Source organism: Suricata suricatta, chromosome 9, assembly GCF_006229205.1.
Source record: "Suricata suricatta isolate VVHF042 chromosome 9, meerkat_22Aug2017_6uvM2_HiC, whole genome shotgun sequence".
Classification (NCBI taxonomy): domain Eukaryota; kingdom Metazoa; phylum Chordata; class Mammalia; order Carnivora; family Herpestidae; genus Suricata; species Suricata suricatta.
In genome coordinates, this window is record NC_043708.1 from 22487202 (window position 1) to 22507377 (window position 20176).

General features: G+C 38.1%; 1 protein-coding gene across 5 annotated transcripts in view; it reads right to left on the minus strand.

Moving 5' to 3' along the window:
* The window catches only part of NRXN3 (neurexin 3), a 1559665-nt gene that overhangs the window by 776919 nt on the left and 762570 nt on the right, over positions 1-20176 (minus strand). For all 5 annotated transcript variants that reach the window (XM_029950481.1, XM_029950474.1, XM_029950480.1 and 2 more), the window contains one exon: positions 14831-14950. In XM_029950481.1, the coding sequence (XP_029806341.1) occupies positions 14831-14950 (120 nt within the window). The remainder of the gene's footprint in view (positions 1-14830; positions 14951-20176) is intronic.

Genomic DNA, 20176 nt, shown 5'->3' on the forward strand with positions numbered 1-20176 from the left:
AATCATCTCAAACTCTGAAATCTCTGTTCTCAGGAATAGATACAGTACGGAAGTGCAAATTACCTCCATAATTATTCTCCAAAGTGCCTATTCTTAAGATGGCCGAAATTTCTCTTGTGGATTCCCTCTCCACCAATCCCTCTTCCATACATTAAGCTTTCTTTCCTCATCATATATCCTTTCCTCAAATACTATCAGCTTCATAGATTCCAAAAAGCTAACAGCATTCTGCTGATTGAAACAGACTATAAAAATCATCATGATGGAGAATTTGGTCTAACCACCTACTATTCAGCAGCTGAGCCCATTCTGGAGGACTCCTGGGTGTTGGGGATGTGATGTTGTTGAAGCACAGTGTCATACTCAGCTAAACTCCACTGAAGATCAATAGGTAGCCATCTTCCCATGGAGGGCAATAATTACCACATTAAGCTGCTCAGATAATGAATCAGGGATTCCATAGTTCCCTGGTTTCACTTGTTAAGTTTTTGTTTTCTGTCAAGAGTGAAGAAGGAAAGGAGGTTGGCCATGGGACTTCTACTATTTGACCTCATGTCCAAAGTTAAAGTTGTATGAAATACCAAACTTGGCCTGGTCTGTCCTTAGAGCTTCAGATGCAAGGAATTCTGAAACATACTGAGGAGATGTGACTAAAATCATCTACTAAATAGTCTATTATGAAAGCTAAATTAGGTTATGTGTTACTGCTGTAAATGAGCAAATTTGAAAATGAGTTACTATCTACAAAGTTAAGATTATGCATTAAAGGGCATCTAGGAGGCTCAATTGGTTAAGCATCCAACTCTTGATTTTGGCTCAGTTCACGCATGATCTCATGATTCATGGGTTCAAGCCCTGCATTGGGCTCTGTGCTGGCAGCATAGAGCCTGCTTGGGATTCTCTCTGGCCTGCCCCTGAGCTCACGTGCTTGCTTTCACTCGCTCGCTCGCTCACTCGCTCTCTCTCTCAAAATAAATATTTAAAAAAAATATTATGTATTTAAAAAATGATTTCTGGTGATAATGGAGCCTGCAAAGATTGCAGTTTTGTTCCCTTGGTCTTATAAGTGACAAGAAACAAAGATTCCTGGATAGTGATTCTCTTCTACTCTAGGACAGAACCAAAAATAAAACAATAGATTATGGAAAGTACCAGAATCCCCTGATATGCTATTGGGAGTCTGTGCAAGTACTACCTTAAAAAAATTAGGATATAAACAGGAAAGGTGGTAGAGTCCTCTGAGACTTAACAGGTTTTGGCTGAGTCATATTGATCCATAATCAGAAATACGTTTACATTTAAAGTTAGAACATACAAAAAATATCAATGCCACTTGAAAACCAATCCCCAGAAACCTTACCATTCACATCTACCCAACACAGCTCAAGTCTATAGTTTCTATAGTTTCCATAATCACCACAATATAGGCAAATCGGTTCTCAATGACACAGGGTAAATACACAACAAAAGTGATCATTAATCTAGTCAGAAGTCTACTTGTTTTATTTTGAGATGACATTTTTCTTTAATGAGAAGGTTACTCTATTTTTTTTTTTTTTTTGAGAGTCTGAGCATGAGCAGTGGGGAGGAGTAGAGAGAGGGAGACACAGAATCCCAAGCAGGCACCAGGCTCTGAGCTGTCAGCACAGAGCCCAAAAAGGGTCTCAAACTTACAAACCATGAGATCATGACCTGAGCCCTTAACTGACTGAACCGTCCAGGCACTGGGAGGGTTATATTTTAAACTGAAGCTGTTACCTGGAACCTTACCAAAAAAATGCTCTCCTGAGCCAATATTCTGTTTTACGTCGACTACTTCTAATCCTGTTAACAAAACTGAGACATGTTTTTTAGATTTTTAGAAGAGAGATCTGTGTGGACTAAAGTGGTCAGAAAAAGCTCAGGGGAGTAGGTAAGCCTTGAACTGTACCCTAAAGCCAGGTCAAGAAGGGGGAAACCTTTCAAGGGGAGAAACTGGATCAGTAAGGGCGTGGAGGGGTAATAACCACAGAATATGCTGAGACAGTGACGTCCGAGGATGAGAACCTGGCCTTTATTAGATGGCACACAGCCATGAATATTAAAGGAAACGTGGTTGAAAAGACAAATTTTAAAAAGCAGGTTATTGAACACCTTGAAAACCAAAAACAGGGCACAGGCTACAAGAGGGGCCACTGAAGGTTCGTGAGTGGAAGAGTGAGAAGACAAAAAAAGTACTCTGGGAAAATTCATCTGCAACTGGCACACAGGGTAGATTTCAGAAATAAAATCAGGGAGGCCAACAACAGGGGGCTCAAAGTCTGCCAAGGGAACCAGCAGGGAGCAGCGTTTTTAAAACACACCCTACATTGCCCAGAGGACTTTCGCTTCCATGGCTAAAGTAGAATTGCAAGCGAGGCTCCTTTCCGAGTTGCTCCTTCTGAAGGATCTGCCACCAAAACATTCCATGTGACAAGAGATGCAGCTTCAGGAGAAACAGCCACAATCAAATATTTCCTAGGAAACCAAATATAACTAAATGCAAAATGCTACCCCACACTGGGAAATAGCTGTGAGATTTGGTTATAGCTGTGTTTATTGTTCATTAAACTTTATGTAATAGGAAAATATGCTAAATTAATCCAAATGCAAATTAAATAAGTTACATGTTGGAAATCCATGCGGTGTGTTGTGGGGATTGGAATAAAGCCTCTACCAACAATGAGAGTTTGTTTGGCTAAACTCACTTGTTTTAATGCACTCTTTTCCATTTTTGCCTGTTCTCGGAATTTTTCACAAGTCAGGGACAACAGGCATGTGTAATGATATGTGTGCTGAGCTTCAGGCGTTTTCCAAAGGCCCCCCCAGTGCCAGGGCACTGGTGTGAGTTCTAACTAGGTGATACACTTGAGTGCCAGCATGAGGAAGCCATATGGGAATTTCAGGTAGCAAGAGGAGAAAGTTTATTCTTAAGGATAAATAAATCCCAGATCCCGGCCTATATCTATTTTCAGAGATAAAACTGTACCCCAAATATTGGGTATGCAGATGGAATAAAGGGGCTTTCTGCCAGATATCTTCAAAGGGATACAGATACTTCATCTGTGGCCCAGGGAGGCATATTACTTTTACAATTACAGATACACAACTTGTCAGCTGATGAGATGGAACCAAAAGTTCACAAATGCCACTGTTAAGTCGCAGAAACAAAGACATTTGGATAGAAAAATTCTTTAAGAACAACTGGGGAAAATCCTAAAGGAAATTTGTATTTATTTACAATATGTATACATGCACATATTCTTTTTATTTACATGAATGTATATCTAGTTTAACTCATATAAGCATATCTGGGTAAAACTGTAATTTTTTATTTAGTTGGGGGTAAATTACAAAACGTATCCAGTAAAATAACACCCAAAATCAGATGCTACCGTTTCCTATTAATGCTCCTGAGTGTTTTCACAAAGAGATTACTTAGGTTTGGCTGAATTCTCTTGAAAAGAGATTTAAAATATTTGCAACCCACAGTGTACAAAAATCAAGAAATTTTTGTTTTACATTTTTCAGTACACAGTACCTCTAAATGCTTCAGTCATATGTTACTAGTTTTGGCCAACATGAAACTCAGCAGAAATTGACAGATGATATCCAAGTAGAAGATTCTATTATTTCACACTAGAACTCCAGAGTAGACCATTATAAGAAATCTCATCATGTGAAATAAACTACAGTATCTCTTTGGAAGTAGATACCACAAAAAAAAAAAAATACAACTAGGACCCAAGAGGCCCCTTCCCCATATACACTATAAGGGTCTTTGCCATCCAACTAAAATCCACTACAGAATCATTTTATTTATAGGATGATACATCTATGTATGACTGTTCAGAAACGGCAAGGCTTTCTGCAGAAGGAATAGGACAAGAGAGAAAAGAACTGAAAACATCTTGACATTCCATATTTTTTTCGGAACAAGAAAATTTTATATTGGGAGGCTCATTATAATCCCTGCATGCCTAAAAGCATCGCTTCTGGCAAGAAAACACCTAGTCCTGGTAGAAATGCTATTCGTTTCATGAAAAGAACACCAGGACCATTGCACAACTCAGACTTTGCAAATATACAAGGCTCAGTCATTCACCCAACAAATATAATTTGAACATCTATTCTGTGCTTGACACCATGAATATTCTGAAACAAGATCATATAAATAATTGGTAAAATTATGCATGTTTTTCTATCTTGCACTTTCATGCATTTTACAGATTTCCAACAGTGATCTTGTATAACCCTAATTATCACAAAAAATAGTTAAAACTAAAAAACATCAACAAGGTAAAGCCCCCTCAGTTTTTGCAGACATGCATCAAAATAATAAGTGCACACCAGCACCTAAAAATCAAAATAAGAACAGTCAATGGCCAGAGCACTCCCTGGCACAAAAACACCTCCTCTTTCCCTTAGTCTTCAGTTTTTTTTGTTTGAAAACACCTCTTAATTTCATTTGGCAAAGAGACATGGATCAGGCAGCAAAGATCCACAGGATAAAGGTAGGTGAGAAAACAAACTATAATTCTACGTAAAGAAAATAAGAACAACTAGCTGCAAGAGCCAAATCAATCCCTACACCCACTGAGCTTAATCAAGTGTTATCAGAGGAACTGGAGGGAAAAAGCAATGGGAACCTCATAAAAGAAAGTCAGATGAGGAAAGTCTTGACTGAGACACATTTGCAGGTATGTAACTAGCTTTGTGCAGCTTCTTTGGCTGCAGAAGGCTCTTTGACTTCAGAAAACCTATAGCTAGAGTTGAAGGATCTTCTCCCTGTCCCCCACCAAAGAAAAACCCAAAAAAAACTAGAAGAAAAAAAGGTCCCAGGACTCATGAAAAGCCTCACATCACCCCCAGAGGTTGTGAGCTAAAGCATGGCACATGGTGTGTTAAATGGTCAGCCTTCTTCTGCCCCACACCCAATCTCAAAGTGCAAAGGTGAAGACAGGTAAAAAGAAACAGGTGATGTCCACTTAGAGTAACCGAGATTGGATCTACAATTGGCTTGAAACAATGGAGAAGAAGACAGCAGATGTGAGACAATGGTTTGCAATGCATCACACAAAGAAGGACAGGGATTCCTGAGAGGAAGAAGAAAAAGTGAGGGCTAAGATTTCCCCAGCTTACAGCCTTGAGAGAATGGCAGCGGAGTGGCAGGGAGGGGTCCCCAGGCAGAGACAGGCAGATTCCTTCAGATGGGAAGAGTTAAGGGTCAGAAGAAGGCAAGGCAGCTACAATGCACAATGACATGGGTGAATCTTAAACATGTTCTATGCGGGGCGGGCGGGGGGTGCCTGGGTGGCTTAGTCGGTTGAGAGCCCTACTCTAGATTTCAGCCCAAGTCATGATCTTAAGGTTCATGAGTTTGAGTCCTGCATTGGGCTCCACACTGATACTAGGAGCCTGCTTGGGATTTTCTCTCTCCCTCTCTTTGCCCATCCCCAGCTTACACTCTCTATCTTTATGAGAGATGAAAGAAAGAAAGAAAGAAAGAAAGAAAGAAAGAAAGAAAGAAAGAAAGAAAGAAAGAAAGAAAGAAAGAAAGAAAGAAAGAAAGAAAGAGAGAGAGAGAGGAAGAAAAAGAGAGAAAGAAAAAGGGAAAGAAAAAAAGAAAGATATTTCATTGTAGGTAGAGAAAAGAGAAACAAAAGATTGCATAGTATATGAGCCCATTTATACACATTCAAGAAGAGACAAAGCTCATGAATGCTGATACAAATTCAAACAACAGCCCCCTTTGAGAACAGGAAAGATAAGAGGGGCACAAGGAAATTAACTCTATAGGAAGATGGAACTGTCCTTTATCTCAACTAGGGCACTGGTTACATGGTTACAAATGTTTGTCACCATGCACATAAGATCCGTGCATTTTGCTGAATGTAAATTTTACCTCAATCAAAAAATGCACTCCCCCCTATAAAAAAAAGAGTTTAGAGAAAAAAATAAGGAAAGGAAACCAAATTATATTTATTAGCTCTATTTTACAAGAGAAAATAAAGCAGCTTACATATTTTGTTGCCTTGCATGTAAATAAAAATAAATATATATCGAAATAAATGTAGGAAATTATAAGTCTATATTGAAAAATACATTAAAATTGTACCTGTATGTGACTAACAAGGTAATATAAAATTATCTTCTGTGAACCAATAGGCTCTCAGTGGATTATTGCCATCACCATCAATAAGTAACTAGCCAGGCACACCAGAAAGAAATGGGTTGTAATTAAACATAAGCAATAAAGTTGGTCTACAAATACACCATCCTGAAGATAGCTGAAATGAAATTAGTGAGGCTACAGATTCCAACAGCTCATAATAGTGCCTGGTAATTGATTGATAGGACCCTGAGTCGTGGACACTATTTCTTTTTGAACCATAGGTCCAAGTATCAGCTGTGATTTGCAGAAATTAATGTTTCACCTGTGAGTCTCAGCTCGTTTTCATGGACAGTTATACAAAACAAAAGCTGCCAGTAGTCCTGTCTCTCACTAAGTAGTTTTTGTATTAAAATCAGTAATACAACAGATTATGTGTTACAAAAGTGTCCCTTCTTGATATCAGAGGAAATCATAAACAAGAGTGATTCCTAAGGACAACAAGCTAAAACCCACATCTATGAAACTGCTTCCAAGAATCCCAGCACCATTATCCTAGTTCTTAAAAGACCCTGGGGATTAACTGCCATCTCCTGATATCCTTTTAGCTACACTGAATATCTGTGGATCCAGGAATCAAACACAGATGCAAAGAAATAACTTAAGGGCATTATCTTAGGTCCTGCTGGCGCATGAATCCTTCTCTTTATTTGTCTTACCTTCTGGATTTTGCTTCCTATGGTACCAGGCTGCTCCTCCAGCCTTAGTGACTCCTCTGGACTCAGCCCCTGCCTGCCCAGACCTACCAAACTCACAAAATGGCACTTGGATGGAACTTTTGATCTTACTACATCAACAGATCAATCCTAACGAAGCCCTTATATAAAATGAAGTAAAAAAGTATAAGATTATGTCCCCCCTACCAAATAACAAAGTAAATACTAAAAATTACAGTGTAATGGATACAACAGAAGTAGCCAACCTCCATGGCTAAGGTAAATCTAAATCCCTATGTGTTCAGATGAATTCTCTTTAAGAAGCTTTCCTTGAGGCATTCAGAAGACCTCAGCGGACCAGAACTCTGGTTTTGCAGTCAGACAAATAAAACTGAATCCTTGTCCCCCTACCTAATGGTTTTGTGGCCTTGAGCAGATCACCTGACTTCTTCATGTCTCAGCTCCTTCATGTAAAACTGGGATCAGAAGAGTATCTACTTTCTAGGGTTGTTAAGATGACAGGATGACACAACAAACCCAGCACATTGTTTGCTACACAGTTAAATGGTTAAAACATAAAAGGCAATTGTATATGTGAGAGGTATTCAAGGGTAAGAAGAAGGATTTGAAATTGAATAGATCATACTACTGTTATTAAAAATCACCCAAAATTTAGAAAAAAAGGCCAAGAGAGAGCCACACATCCCTTCAATGTCATAGAAAGAACTTGTTTAACAAGACCACCTAGAAATACACACTTCTATGTGAAAATATACCTCTGTTTGATATTGATATTTATGATCAGTTGGGCCCCAGACTCTGTGAGATAATTAACCTGTTGATTTCTATTCAGTAGAAATATAATGGTAGGTAAAGAAGATAACATCAAAGGTTATGGGCTTTTGCCCTATGAGACACTCACCAGTTTTATATTTAATCTATTTGATATTCTTTTAATGCCTATCAATAGACAGTTCTTCAAATATTCTTTGGCCATTGTGTTTACGTTTTTACCCTCTTGTTTTTCTCATGAAGGAGTTAGATAAATTTGGCACATACTCATTCTGTATTTGTAGGAGAGTTATGGTTTTAACTTCATGAAAATCATATTTGTATGAGTCAAGCTTTTAACTTCTGAAAGTTATATTGAAAAATAGCCAATAGTTCTCTATAGGCAATTATATCCCATCTCCTAACCTTCACAATTATGAATTCATTTCATCTTAACAACATTTCTGTGAGATAGGACCTATAAATATCCACATTTGGGGGACACAAACAAATGAATGAATGAATGAATTCCAAAGTAATATAGCTATTAAGTGACAGGATCACTTAATTTTTTTCAAGTAGGCTCCATGCCCAGTGCAGAGCCCAGGACCAGTGCAGAGTCCAACACAAACTTGAACTAACGACCCTGAGATCATGACCTGGGCTATGATCAAGAGTCGGATGCTTCACTGACTGAGCCACCCCAGTGCTCCCAGAGTCACAATTCCCCATCAGATATCTCATTCACTATGCCATATGACATTTATGGAGATGACAATAAAGAAAGATAAAAACAATGGAAATCAGAAGATCTAGATCAACAGAGAATAAAAATATAAATATTTAGGTATATGGGGAGATATCCTAATTCTATAAGATCTAAAGATATAACTAAAAAGCCTTATCTTAGCATTAAGGCAGAGACATCCAAAGTGTTCAGAATTCCATAATATAATCAAAGTAACAACCAAGAACACAGAACTTCTCTTTTCCCACCCCACATTGTCATTGGGTTTTCTGTAAAGACTTGACCACCTGGTATTTTAACCATTCTAGTAATTAGAGATGTTAAGCCATTATAATTTCTCATACAATTAAGTGGTAGCAAATCTAATAAAAATGTGAGCATTTATGTCGAATAAACCTGGATTCAAGTCCTCACTCACCTACTTCCTGTGTGACCTCAGTATTCCCATTGTTAAAATCAAGACAATAGCGTTTCTTAAGGTCTTTGGGATGGTTAAAGGGATGACACCTTTATAAAGGTCGTAGTAGAGTGTCAGGAACACAGAAGGACTTGACAAATGTCAAATATAATTAGTTACAATAAAAACTATCACTACTCCTATTTATTAAGTGTCTGTCATACTCCCTGTGCTGTACCAAAGCTCCAACAGGTTAAATGACAAACTCAACGTCAGTGTTAAGAGTGAGCATTGCCATTTAAAGGAGTTTGATTGTAAAGCTAATTAACTTAATGGCTATTTTATCTCTTATAATTTAGTAAGTTATATACATTACAAGTCAACTTTTAAAAAATTTTGGGTTCAGTATAATCACATTTCCAAGATAAATGTCCAATAGTGGTTCCATGAAAAAATATTTGGGCCATATTAGTCCTCATCCAGGACTCAACATGGGGGTGGGGGGGTCCTGTCCCAAAGAAATGAGCACCATAATGTACTCCCTACTAAAGGAGATGAGAAAAATCTAATAATTTTTATACTTTGAAAAATGCATGGCAATGCAACGCTAAATACAATAAGGCAGAGCACAAGCTTTATATAGAATGTGATCTTAACCATCCAAATGCTTAGAAAAAAGAATGGAAGGAAACAGCCAGAATGTTAGCACTGGCTATAGCCTATCTTTCCCCCACCCCTTCTCTCTTTCTGTCTGCTTGCTGGAATGTTGCTTTTTCCATTCTGACTTTCTTTCTTAGCATATATGCTTAGGAAGGACTTACAAATTTTTCAAAACTCATTTGTCAATGAAAATTTTCTTAATAACAGCTCTTCTTGGAGTCTGAAACCCAGGGACAGAGATGCCTCTCCACTTTTTGAAACCTCACTACATATGGCTTATATTTCTATCAAAGCACTTCCATGTGCAACTTCCCCCATTAGACCGTAATGTCTTTGAGAAGAGCAGTGCACCTTATTCAGGATCATAGCTGCAAGTAAGACATGTCTGGTGAGCGAATGAATGAATAAATGATCAAGTATCCTAAGCAGCAAATGACAATCTTAATAATGAACTTCTCATATATGGTCTATTTGCTAGATGGGCAGAGCCTGCAAATAGAGGTAGGCATTAAACACATAACTGAAAACACGGACACATTGTAGTCTGGTATCTTTGAAAATTATCATGGTACAAGTAACAACACAGACCCATAACTAATGCCAGTATATCTATATGGACCCAGGAGACTGAATTAACATACCCGTGTCTGTTGGCTTGTTTGTACACTAAGTAATGCACATATCACTCATTTTTTTCTAAAGCCTGAATGGGAAATGTGTTTTTAACAGATTTAATCAATACACTAACCTACATTTAAAAAAATAAATAAACCCACACAATAAATAAAAAGCAAAAGGCCAATCAATAGCCAACAGTGCAGCTTAACAGCCACTCCAGCAGAAAACTGTCTGAAAAGGCGCTTCACACTCCAATGTCTGCACGATCCACAGCTGCTTGCTATTGATTTGTTGCAAGCAAAGAACATCTATTATAACACGCCAGTGTGAACTTAGCAATTTCTCTAACAAGTAGCCCACAATGTAAGACTAGCAATGTAGCCCAGGTAGCTGGCTGCTGGGGGTGGGCTGAGGACCCACATGTCTTTACCCTACAAAGCTATTATAGACACCTGATTTCTAAATCCAGCGACTTGCTGTGTTTTAAGCACTCACATGCCACATACTGTTCCACATTCACCCTTCCAGGACACCTAAGCAATAACGAGCCTCCAAAATCGTGTAGAACTCAAACCAGTTGGCATGAACGTGCTTGAAGGTAAGTAAGGTGGTAAGAACTTATGTGAGGTATTTAAAACCGCCATTTTCAAAAAGTCCTCAGAATACCGACACTTTTGTACATGTGTGGGTATGTGCCAGTGAGCTGGACTTCGTGCAACACTCTGTGGTGGTGTTTGGAGAGGAACTCCACAACAGGTTGCACTTCCCATACTGCAGGAGAGGGATTCTGGATTTGCCCGATGGCATGATGGCTGCAAAATACTGAAATCTCCCAGGCTCTTGGTCCTGACTTTAAATACCAGTCAGAACCCAATATCCAAAAAGAATATCCCTATGAGAACCTTTGTAAGGTTCCATGTCTTTTGTTGTTCTTAAAATGTAGCCCCAGCGTTGTGTTCTTAAGTGGGCATTCAGGTGGTATGCACCCCCTGAGATGTAGGCCCTCTCTGTTTTGAATTTTTCAGAACCAAGATTATATTTGGAGAATATTATTTCTTGTCCTTCTGTAGATCTTACTGGGTCCTACAAGAACCCAAAATTACTTCTGGGATGATTTTGCCCATTATGGTTTCAAAACAGCCCTAAAAGTCACCTAAAGGAATCTCCCTGTAGATGTTGCTATTACATAAAATGGTAAAAGATCTTATCTTAAAACGGTACAAGACAATTAGATAATCAATTATGCCTGGGTTCCCAGTCAGATGATTTTTTTTCCATCTAATACAAGAGAGTCACTCTTCCACAAGGTAACCAGGCACACCTCCACAATCACTGTATCAGCTTTGCACACCATCTTTATAAGACTAAACTGAAATTCATCCCACTGCCTCCATTAACCCACCATGCGCTCATAGAAAATGATGGAATAAAGTTATAGCCACCCATGCTTGGTCTACTCATACTAAGTGAGATACAGTTTCTAAATGTAAACTCTACTCACAGAGATGATATCCATGTCAGAGCACCTCAAAGTTGTCAAGCAAATACCCAATTTGGCAAACAGGCAAGAGAAATTAAAGGCCATAAATGAAGGAACCAATGCTAGAAAATGTGGAAAGCCCTAAAATGCAGACATTTCTTTAGAAACTTGTAAATAAGGCTCAGATATAAGTAATTATTTCTATACATGATGAATCGAACTGAACCCTTTATTTTGAAATGTATCAAAACCTAGCATTTTCCTATTAAATGAGTTTCTATTCTTGGATGTGCAGTAAGAAATTGAGATGTTTTCATTTTCATTAACTATAATCAATCTGCTATCCTGAGACATGTCTCATAGAAAATAAAAGATCCAAGCCTTCTCCCCACCCCCAAAAATATCTTTTGCCATTATACAGAATCCTCAACCAACAACAGTGTCCGTTGATGCCATTGCAGGAAATACAAAGTATTTTAGATATGTGCAACATTCTGTAGAATACACTCCTCCTAAAAGGTGGGGAAAGGCCAGATTTCCTTAATGACATTCCAATAACCATATCATGCTGTATCTCCGTCAGTGAGGTTAAATGAAGACCACCCTCAAGTACATGTTACCAAAGCAATCACTAATGGCTTCTGTGTGCTTCCACATGAAAATCAAGCATGCTTTTCTCTACATTCCTTCTTCTTCATCATTCCTCCTCTTCCATTCACTCGTTTTATCTTTTCCTCTTTCTCTGCAATTTCCCCCATGGCCTTTACCAATGTAAGCATGAGCTTTGTTCAGGTCGGCTGATGACAAGCTAAGCTACCAAGAATTTGCTAACACAGGCCCAGAGACTATCAAACAGGTAACTTAATTTTGAAGATGTTCGTGAGACAAAGCACCATAGTATAACTCTCAAGGTCAAGGTTGATACAGCAAGTAAGGGTCTCTGATGTAAAGTGGGTAAAGCTGGTTTTTTTAGGTGGAACAAATTGGCTCTGATGCTAGTTCCAAAAAGGAAGTTTCCCCCAAAACTTTATATGTAGATCATTGGATATGGAGACATCCATTGTACAACCCAACACTATGATGTATGTGGTTGGTTTCATTGAAAGTTTATTTCTGTACTTTATAATTATATACAGTATATCTGAATTCTATATATCCCTTACATTCTGCACTCGATGTACTTGCTCTCATGACCATATAGTCATCTAATCACAGAAGCCCTGGTCCACTCTCCAAGAGCAGACTAGGCAAGCAACTTCTCTTAATTACTTGGGCTCAGAGGTCTTCTACAACAAAAAAATTCAACTGAATTGTTTACAGAATGAAATCCAGAATACATTACCCTAGGCCCAGATATCTCAGAAACATTTTTGAAGGATGAGACAGAACTGCCACAAAAGAAAGCTGACATTTCCCAATCCATTCTAGTATCTCATTATATATCAACAAATTGTTCCAGTCAGATAATGCAACCAGTCTTCATTCTGGACTGAGACATGATGTGCTTTTTATAAAGTCAGAAAAAAATCATAGAAAGCTAGAAAGATTCCTCATTGATTTTTAGCAGAAAACGATGCCTGGGATGGGGTGGCAAAAAGAAGTCTGTCAGTGAGAGAAAAATAGATACGTACCTTTGAAGACTGTGCATGTTCACTGAAGTTAGAGTAACTTACCTTTCTGTCTTTTTTGTGTGTAGTCTTGTGCTGACCACTTCCTACCAGGAGTGGTTTGTATTTATGATATGGAATAAACTTGGGAGGATAAGAAAGCATTATACCACCATTTAGGATAAAAAGCTTTCCCAAGGGGTCCCACGCAAGCAAATTGGAGGCAAAATAAAGAGCATACAACACAATTCCCCAGATATTCTGGATGGGTCCAGAACTGCCTATTTCTGAATTAAACAGTATTCCCAAATCATAAATGTAGAAACAGGGCTTTCAATAATATCAAGTACTTGGAAGAGAACAATTTGATGTCAAACTTTCTACAGATCCTGTGTCTTATGCTTTACAGATAGAGATGCATATGCTTACATTTAGAGGAATAAGAATCAAATATTTGTCTCTCTGTATTGATAGAGTCCCCACTTATTTCTCCAGGTATATTTTAGGAGACTGACAGAACACATGAAGATAAAAGCTACAAGAAAAATAGGAAACAGAACAAGAGGCAACCACACATGAAAAAATAAAAGTTGAGAAATAAGGATTCAAGGAAAACCAAATAAACATGATAGATATGGCATTGTAATCGGTGCCTGCTCCCACTTAGGCAACCATAATATAACTTTAGCATTTGCTCAGATAACACCATGCATCATTTTTATAAAACCAAGAGGCCACAGACTAAAAGTTCAGATTATAAAATAAACTCCTACCATGAGGGCCACATTTAGAAAATTGGGAGATTACCAGGACCCACTACATCAGGGCTTTCAACAAATCTCTTTGCAATAAGGTATTCCGAAAATTCAGATGTTTGCTCATCTTTAAAAATAGACATGTTAGGAAAATAACACAAAGAGGAAGTGGAGACACAGATTACAGATTCCCACAGTATTGAAGTATCTCTGCCATCAATTCTAGAATCATCTTCATGACATCAGTCTTCTAGAATTAAACCATCTCTTGAGCATGAGGCATTGCTGGTGCACAAGAGAACAACCACCCCTCTTCCAATATGAACCACATATAGATACATATGTATAAATATACTCACACAACAGAAATCTTAAACAGAATGACTACATCCATATAAACCAAATAAATATTAATACATTCAGCTAGAGGAAATTTCTTACATTTGCAAAACCCCTGAGAATGCTTTAAACATCTCTAGTTAGAAAAAATAATAAGCTCTGAACATTTTCATCATTTGTAAAATCTAAGAAGTTCTCTAAACTCAGAATTTTGAAGAAAATAGCTACATTCCTTAAATATCCTCTAAATTCTAACCAATGAAAATAAGAGTCTCAAAACTGTTATGCAGATGACTTAATTAACGGAAAATTAAACTCCCTAGAGCAAAGATATTGCCTGAACTCTTTTTTGCTGCTCAGCCACACACAATCCAATCTAAAGAAAAAACATGGGGAGTGGGCAAATGGGAAAACATCCAGGAATGTTGGGCAAGAAATGTCCCTTTGCTTTTCCATTTAGAGCACCCGCCCTTTATTTTCCAAGTTTCTGTAGGAAGAATTGCTTACAAATCTTTCAGAAGAGCCGTCCTTTTACATATTGTCCCTTAAAGTTTCTGTAAGCCTCTAAACTCTGAAACAACCTCCCAAGTATAAAAAAGTTGCACTCACGATCATTGCACTGGTTTCCAGAATACGAGGTCATGGAACAGTCACAGGTGAAGCCTTCCCACTGCTGCATGCAGACCCCCTGGTTGGCACATGAATCTTCCTGGCAGGTGGTACTTGGTCCTAGCAATTCATAAGAAGCAGGGAAGAGAAGAAAAAAGGAGAGGGAGAAGAGTTAATAATTAACCAAATTCAAAGGACTCACTTGAATTTGCTACTCTCATGCCCCAAACATTCAAAAACACAACCGCCAAAAATTTCAACTGGGTATCATGCAACAAGAGTCAGCATGTACAAAAAACTACATAAATATACACTTAGCCACAAACTATCAACAGTTACACACAGAAGGGAGGGGGCTGAACACATTGTTCTCTCTGAGGCAGACTTTGCAAAAGAGCTTCCTTCATCTCTACCCTCCAACTAGAAAGATACTTCATTTGGAGCCTGGTCTTTCTAAATGTACAATCATAAAGCAGAAAAATTTATTCCCATGATTCTTATGAATTAAGGCATAAAAGTCCCTAATGTTTATACTTTACGACATTAAAATAAGTTTGATGATATGAGGAAGAGGAGCATAGCGCAGCCAACGTGTATTGGTGTTTTGTAGGTGATGAGTACTGGGTACTAAAACTTTGTCTACAGGATCTTATTACGCTTTCCAGTGACATGAAGAGGTAAGTAATTATGATCATCCATTTCACAGATTTAAAGAAAAAAGACTAAGCTCATACAATAAAATAATCTACCCACAGTTGCATATTAGGTCATGAAAGGACCCTGATGTTCAACTTAGGTAAACTTGAGACTCAAGCTCTTAACTACATTAATTGTTTTTAAGGGGTTACTTCTCAGACCATCACCTGGGAAGTTGTTAGCAATACATAGTATTGGGGCCCAGAGCTACTGAATTAGAAACTTAGGAAAGAGGTCTACATTTGTGTTTTCACAGACTTTCAGGAAATTGTGAAGCAGCCTGAAATTTGAGAACCAGTATACTGCATCATGCCGCTGCTATAGGTTTATAGAAAAGTGTATTCAAAAGCAGTGTTCGTATGCCAAATGATGCAAAAGAGAACTATTTGGGGGATAGGAAGAGAATGTTAGAAATTACCTTTATTTAAATTTTTTATTATGTCTATTTTTGTGTATCTTCCAGAAGCAAGCAATATATAAGTACTCCATTCTCAAAATATTTTCTGGATATGAGTGAGCAATTGAAAAAGTTTCGTGATCTTTACCATACAGATTACCATCAAAATTTCTCTTTAGGTTGGCCTGGGACCTCTCTTTAACCACCCTCTCCTTTTCATATCTATCTTCTGCCCTAACCTTGGGATTATATACATAAACCTGTACCTTTGGAATTATCTGAGCTAAGAGGAAAACTCCTAGAGATCTCAGCAAAGAAGGTGAGCCCTTTGACTCATCAAATGTATTACTCAGGATATGATGCAAAAAAAGCAGTTGATGGAGTAAGAATATATCCACTGCAATAAGTGCATATTTCACAATTTCCAAGCAAAGCCTCACAGAGGCACAGAATGTTGAAATGTATGCATGCAGAGTCCTAAGGATGCATGTTCAAAAGAGATGCGTGACCACAAAGGGTTTGTCTTCTGGGTGGCAGGACATTTTCTATTTATTCATGAGGGTGAAGCAGTACAGACCTTCCCTCCTAATACAAAGCTATTAGGATATGACATGAGAAAGTTCAAGACAATTACTAACACTAGGGGAGCCGCACTGCTGCTGGGTCTCCGCAGCTCCTATATGCCATGTGGTTCCCCCATGCGGAGATGAAAGGAGGTTCATGGTCATGTTCTCAGTGGGTCTTAAACTTGAGCATTGTGTAGTACAAGTTTCATTAACAATGGCAAATCAGGACAGCTTCTTTCAAAGGATAAAAGTTTCTGAGAAGTCCACGGGGGCTCCCTGGCCAAACAGCTCTTACCAGACAATGGATTAGTGATTCAATTGTACTTAAGAATCAGAAACACATGGCAGGCCTTCCCTTGAAAGGCAGTAACAACAGCAAAAACTTTGGGAAAACACAATAATTCCTTGCATGTTGACTGAATCTGAAGACAAAGGCTTTTCCATGCTTTTGTCTTTCCTTCTAACTAGATAAATTTTCACCATTTTCCAAGGACCAGTTTGAATGCCTCCTCCATATAAAATATTCCCAGTCACTTCAACAATTCTCTCGCTTCTTAGTGGCCACAGCACTTATTATCTGCATCATTAACATTGACATCTGATAATATTCAATTTAACACTTTATTACACATTGTGCTGTCCTCTGCTTATATAATCCTCTAATTGTTTCTTTCTTTCTTTTTTTTTAGTGTTTGTCCCCAAAAGATTGAACGCTGCCTGCTGTTAGAAATGATAATGCACTTTGATTATATCCTTGCTGCATTAAGTGTACTGTGCCAGATACAGAGAAAGCGTTTTCAGTAAATGTTGGGCTGATCTGAATTGCAGCACTTTGATTTGCCTATGTCTTGTACAGTCAAAACCTGAATGTCTGTGCCCTGCAATCTGTCCTATTGGTTGAAGTTGGTCAGGAACCCAAAACAGAGGGAATGATAGGCTATGTTCAAATACCATGGGATTTGTTTCACAGACACTAAGGGGTGAGTGCCATGCAGAATCAGAAAATCCTCCTAGACTGAGTATACTGTAATCACCTCAGAAGCAAGAGCCATTTCAGTGAGGGAGGATCAGAAGAACCTGCAATGACTTACTGATCTGAGAGACTGAACTTGAACTTCCTATTAAGGCTGAGATCCTAGGGCCCCTGACCCGTTCTCCAGCCTCATTTTCTACTATTGGTCCCCAGCTTTTAGTGTTCCTGCCATCCCTTTCCCCTTCCAGTTCCTCTCTACCACAGTGGTGATCACAGTGTGGGCGCCCCAACCTGTATCACCTAGGAGCTGGTGAGGTGTGCACCTTTTCAGGCTCCACCCAGACTTACTGGATGGGAGCAGGGCTCAGGAATCTGAGCTGTCAAAAGCCCTCTGGGTATTTCTGAGGCCTGCTCATACCCTAGGACCTCCGCTCTAACACTTCAGGATCATACCTACCTTCAAGATCCTCTGCTCTTGCTCTACCTACAGCTTGGAATGTCCTTCCTGCAGATTTTTGGTATAAAGCAAAAGCTCAGAAAATATTGTTAAATAAAAAAAGAGCAAAAGAACCCAAAACAAAACAATAAAGAAGTCATTCTTTTATGACTCAAAGCCAAGTAGTTTTCTTAACTAACAATTAATCCATAAAATTTACCAGTATCATCTCATATAAGCAATTTTCTACTTGGAATCACTTTTGAAAGGAAGCAGTGGAGGTGATGGTGGTATTTAAATGACCACATTTCCTCCCTGGATTTAACTATTAAACTCATCCCATCTCACCAGATATTAAGAGAAGGACTCTTATGTCCCCAGTGTCCAGGGTCACTATGAATTGTTGAATAAGAGTTTGGACTAGAGTCTTAAAACACTTTCTAGATGAAAATATAAGCTCCTATTCTTATTTCAAACTCCATACAGTACATTCTTCCCTGAACAGATTATATTTTAAGTCTATATCTATTTCTCATAGATAGCAGAGTCTCTAAAATTGGAGACAGAGAGAGTAAAGAAACATACCAAAATGCTCTGAAAAGAAAAGAAAAAGAAAATCTTCAACAATGCTTCTAAATGCACATCACAAATATAAAATGATCTTGTACAAATCAGAGAGAGACTATAACAATAAAAAAGAAAAGATTTACATAGCACTTATCATGTGCCAGACATTGTACTAAGTGCATTTCAGATATTAATTCAATTAATCATCATAAACACAGAATGAAGCAATTATAATTAGAAGTATTAAAGAATTAGAAAACATAAATGGTTTTCTCATGGAAGATATCCAGAACTTCAAAAATAAAGGAATTTGGGGGGGGCACCTGGTGGCTTATTTGGTTAAGTACATGACTCTTGGTTTCGGCTCAGGTCAGTGCGATCACATGGTTTGTGAGTTTGAGCCCCATGGGAGCTCTGCACTAATGGTGCAAAGCCTGGTTGGAGTTCTCTCATTCTCTCTCTCTCTCCTCTGTCTCTCTCTCTCAGCCCCTCCCCTGTTTGATCCCTCTCTCTCTTTCAAAATAAGTAAATAAACTTAAAAAATTACAAAAATAAAGGAAGGCAAGGATTTCAGAAAAGTAAATTAAGATATAGAACAGTTAGGTGCTTTTTGTTGTTGTTGTTGTTGTTGTTGTTGCAAGTTCCCAACATAACAAGTAGCAGGGTGAGGTCTCAAAGCCATGTTTGCCAATTCCACAGCTGAAGCCACCTAACCTCTATGGATATATGTGAGCCAGAGGGTGTGTGTGTGTGTGTGTGTGTGTGTGCACACATGCATGTGTGAGTGTTACCTTTGGATCCACAAGAGAAACTTAAATAAGGTATCTCTAATCTATAACCAAAGATGACATTTTAATGTAAAAATGTATGTTTTTTATATTTAAAATGCCAAAATTCCATTTCAATTTAAAATTCAATTAAAAATTAACAGAAAGATCTAGTTTTATACAACTATGCATAATAGCAGAACAAAAATCTGTGTCAAATGCATACTTACAAATATAACACACAGGAACTCAATAATAATTTTGTTCGAAGCATTCTTCCAAATCAGCCTAAAACTGCAAATATTCTAAGATAACATAAACTTTCAGAATTATATATTTAGAATGTTTTCAAAAGTATTATTAGTAGCTTAAAACTGTACAAAACCTTTAGGAAACCCTTGTATAGAGATGGTGTGTACTACTTTTGCATTTGATATGTAACCAATCCTCACTAAAATTGCCACATATTCTTTGGAGAAAAGGTGGCAACTATTTTTTTTTATAGTAGGAAGTGACAAAACAACAGAAACATGGATGGAAAGACCAAGCAAGTTCTAAATGCTGCTAGTACTTCAGCTTCTAACTCCCAGCTCTGTTTTTAGTTCACAGAAAAGCATCACATTGTATCTTTTTCATTTTGTTTTGTCATTTTGTTTTGTTTTCAGAGGATACCTCATGGTGCCATGAATTTCCCATCACTCTGCCTGAACTTGGGATTGTTTTTTTCTCTTTAGGAACTGTCCCAGACAGTCATTTCATGCCTGTTACTGCTAAAATCGCTACATGCAAACTGATTCAGTCAACTCCTCTTCATGGTCTAGAAAACCAAAAGTTGACAGACTTGTCTTTTATGACTTGCAGGTCCTTGAAGTAGAAGTGCTGCCTGAAGCACAGAACACTTCTACCAGAGTGTATTTTCCCTCTATTCTCGCCCAAGTGGACTT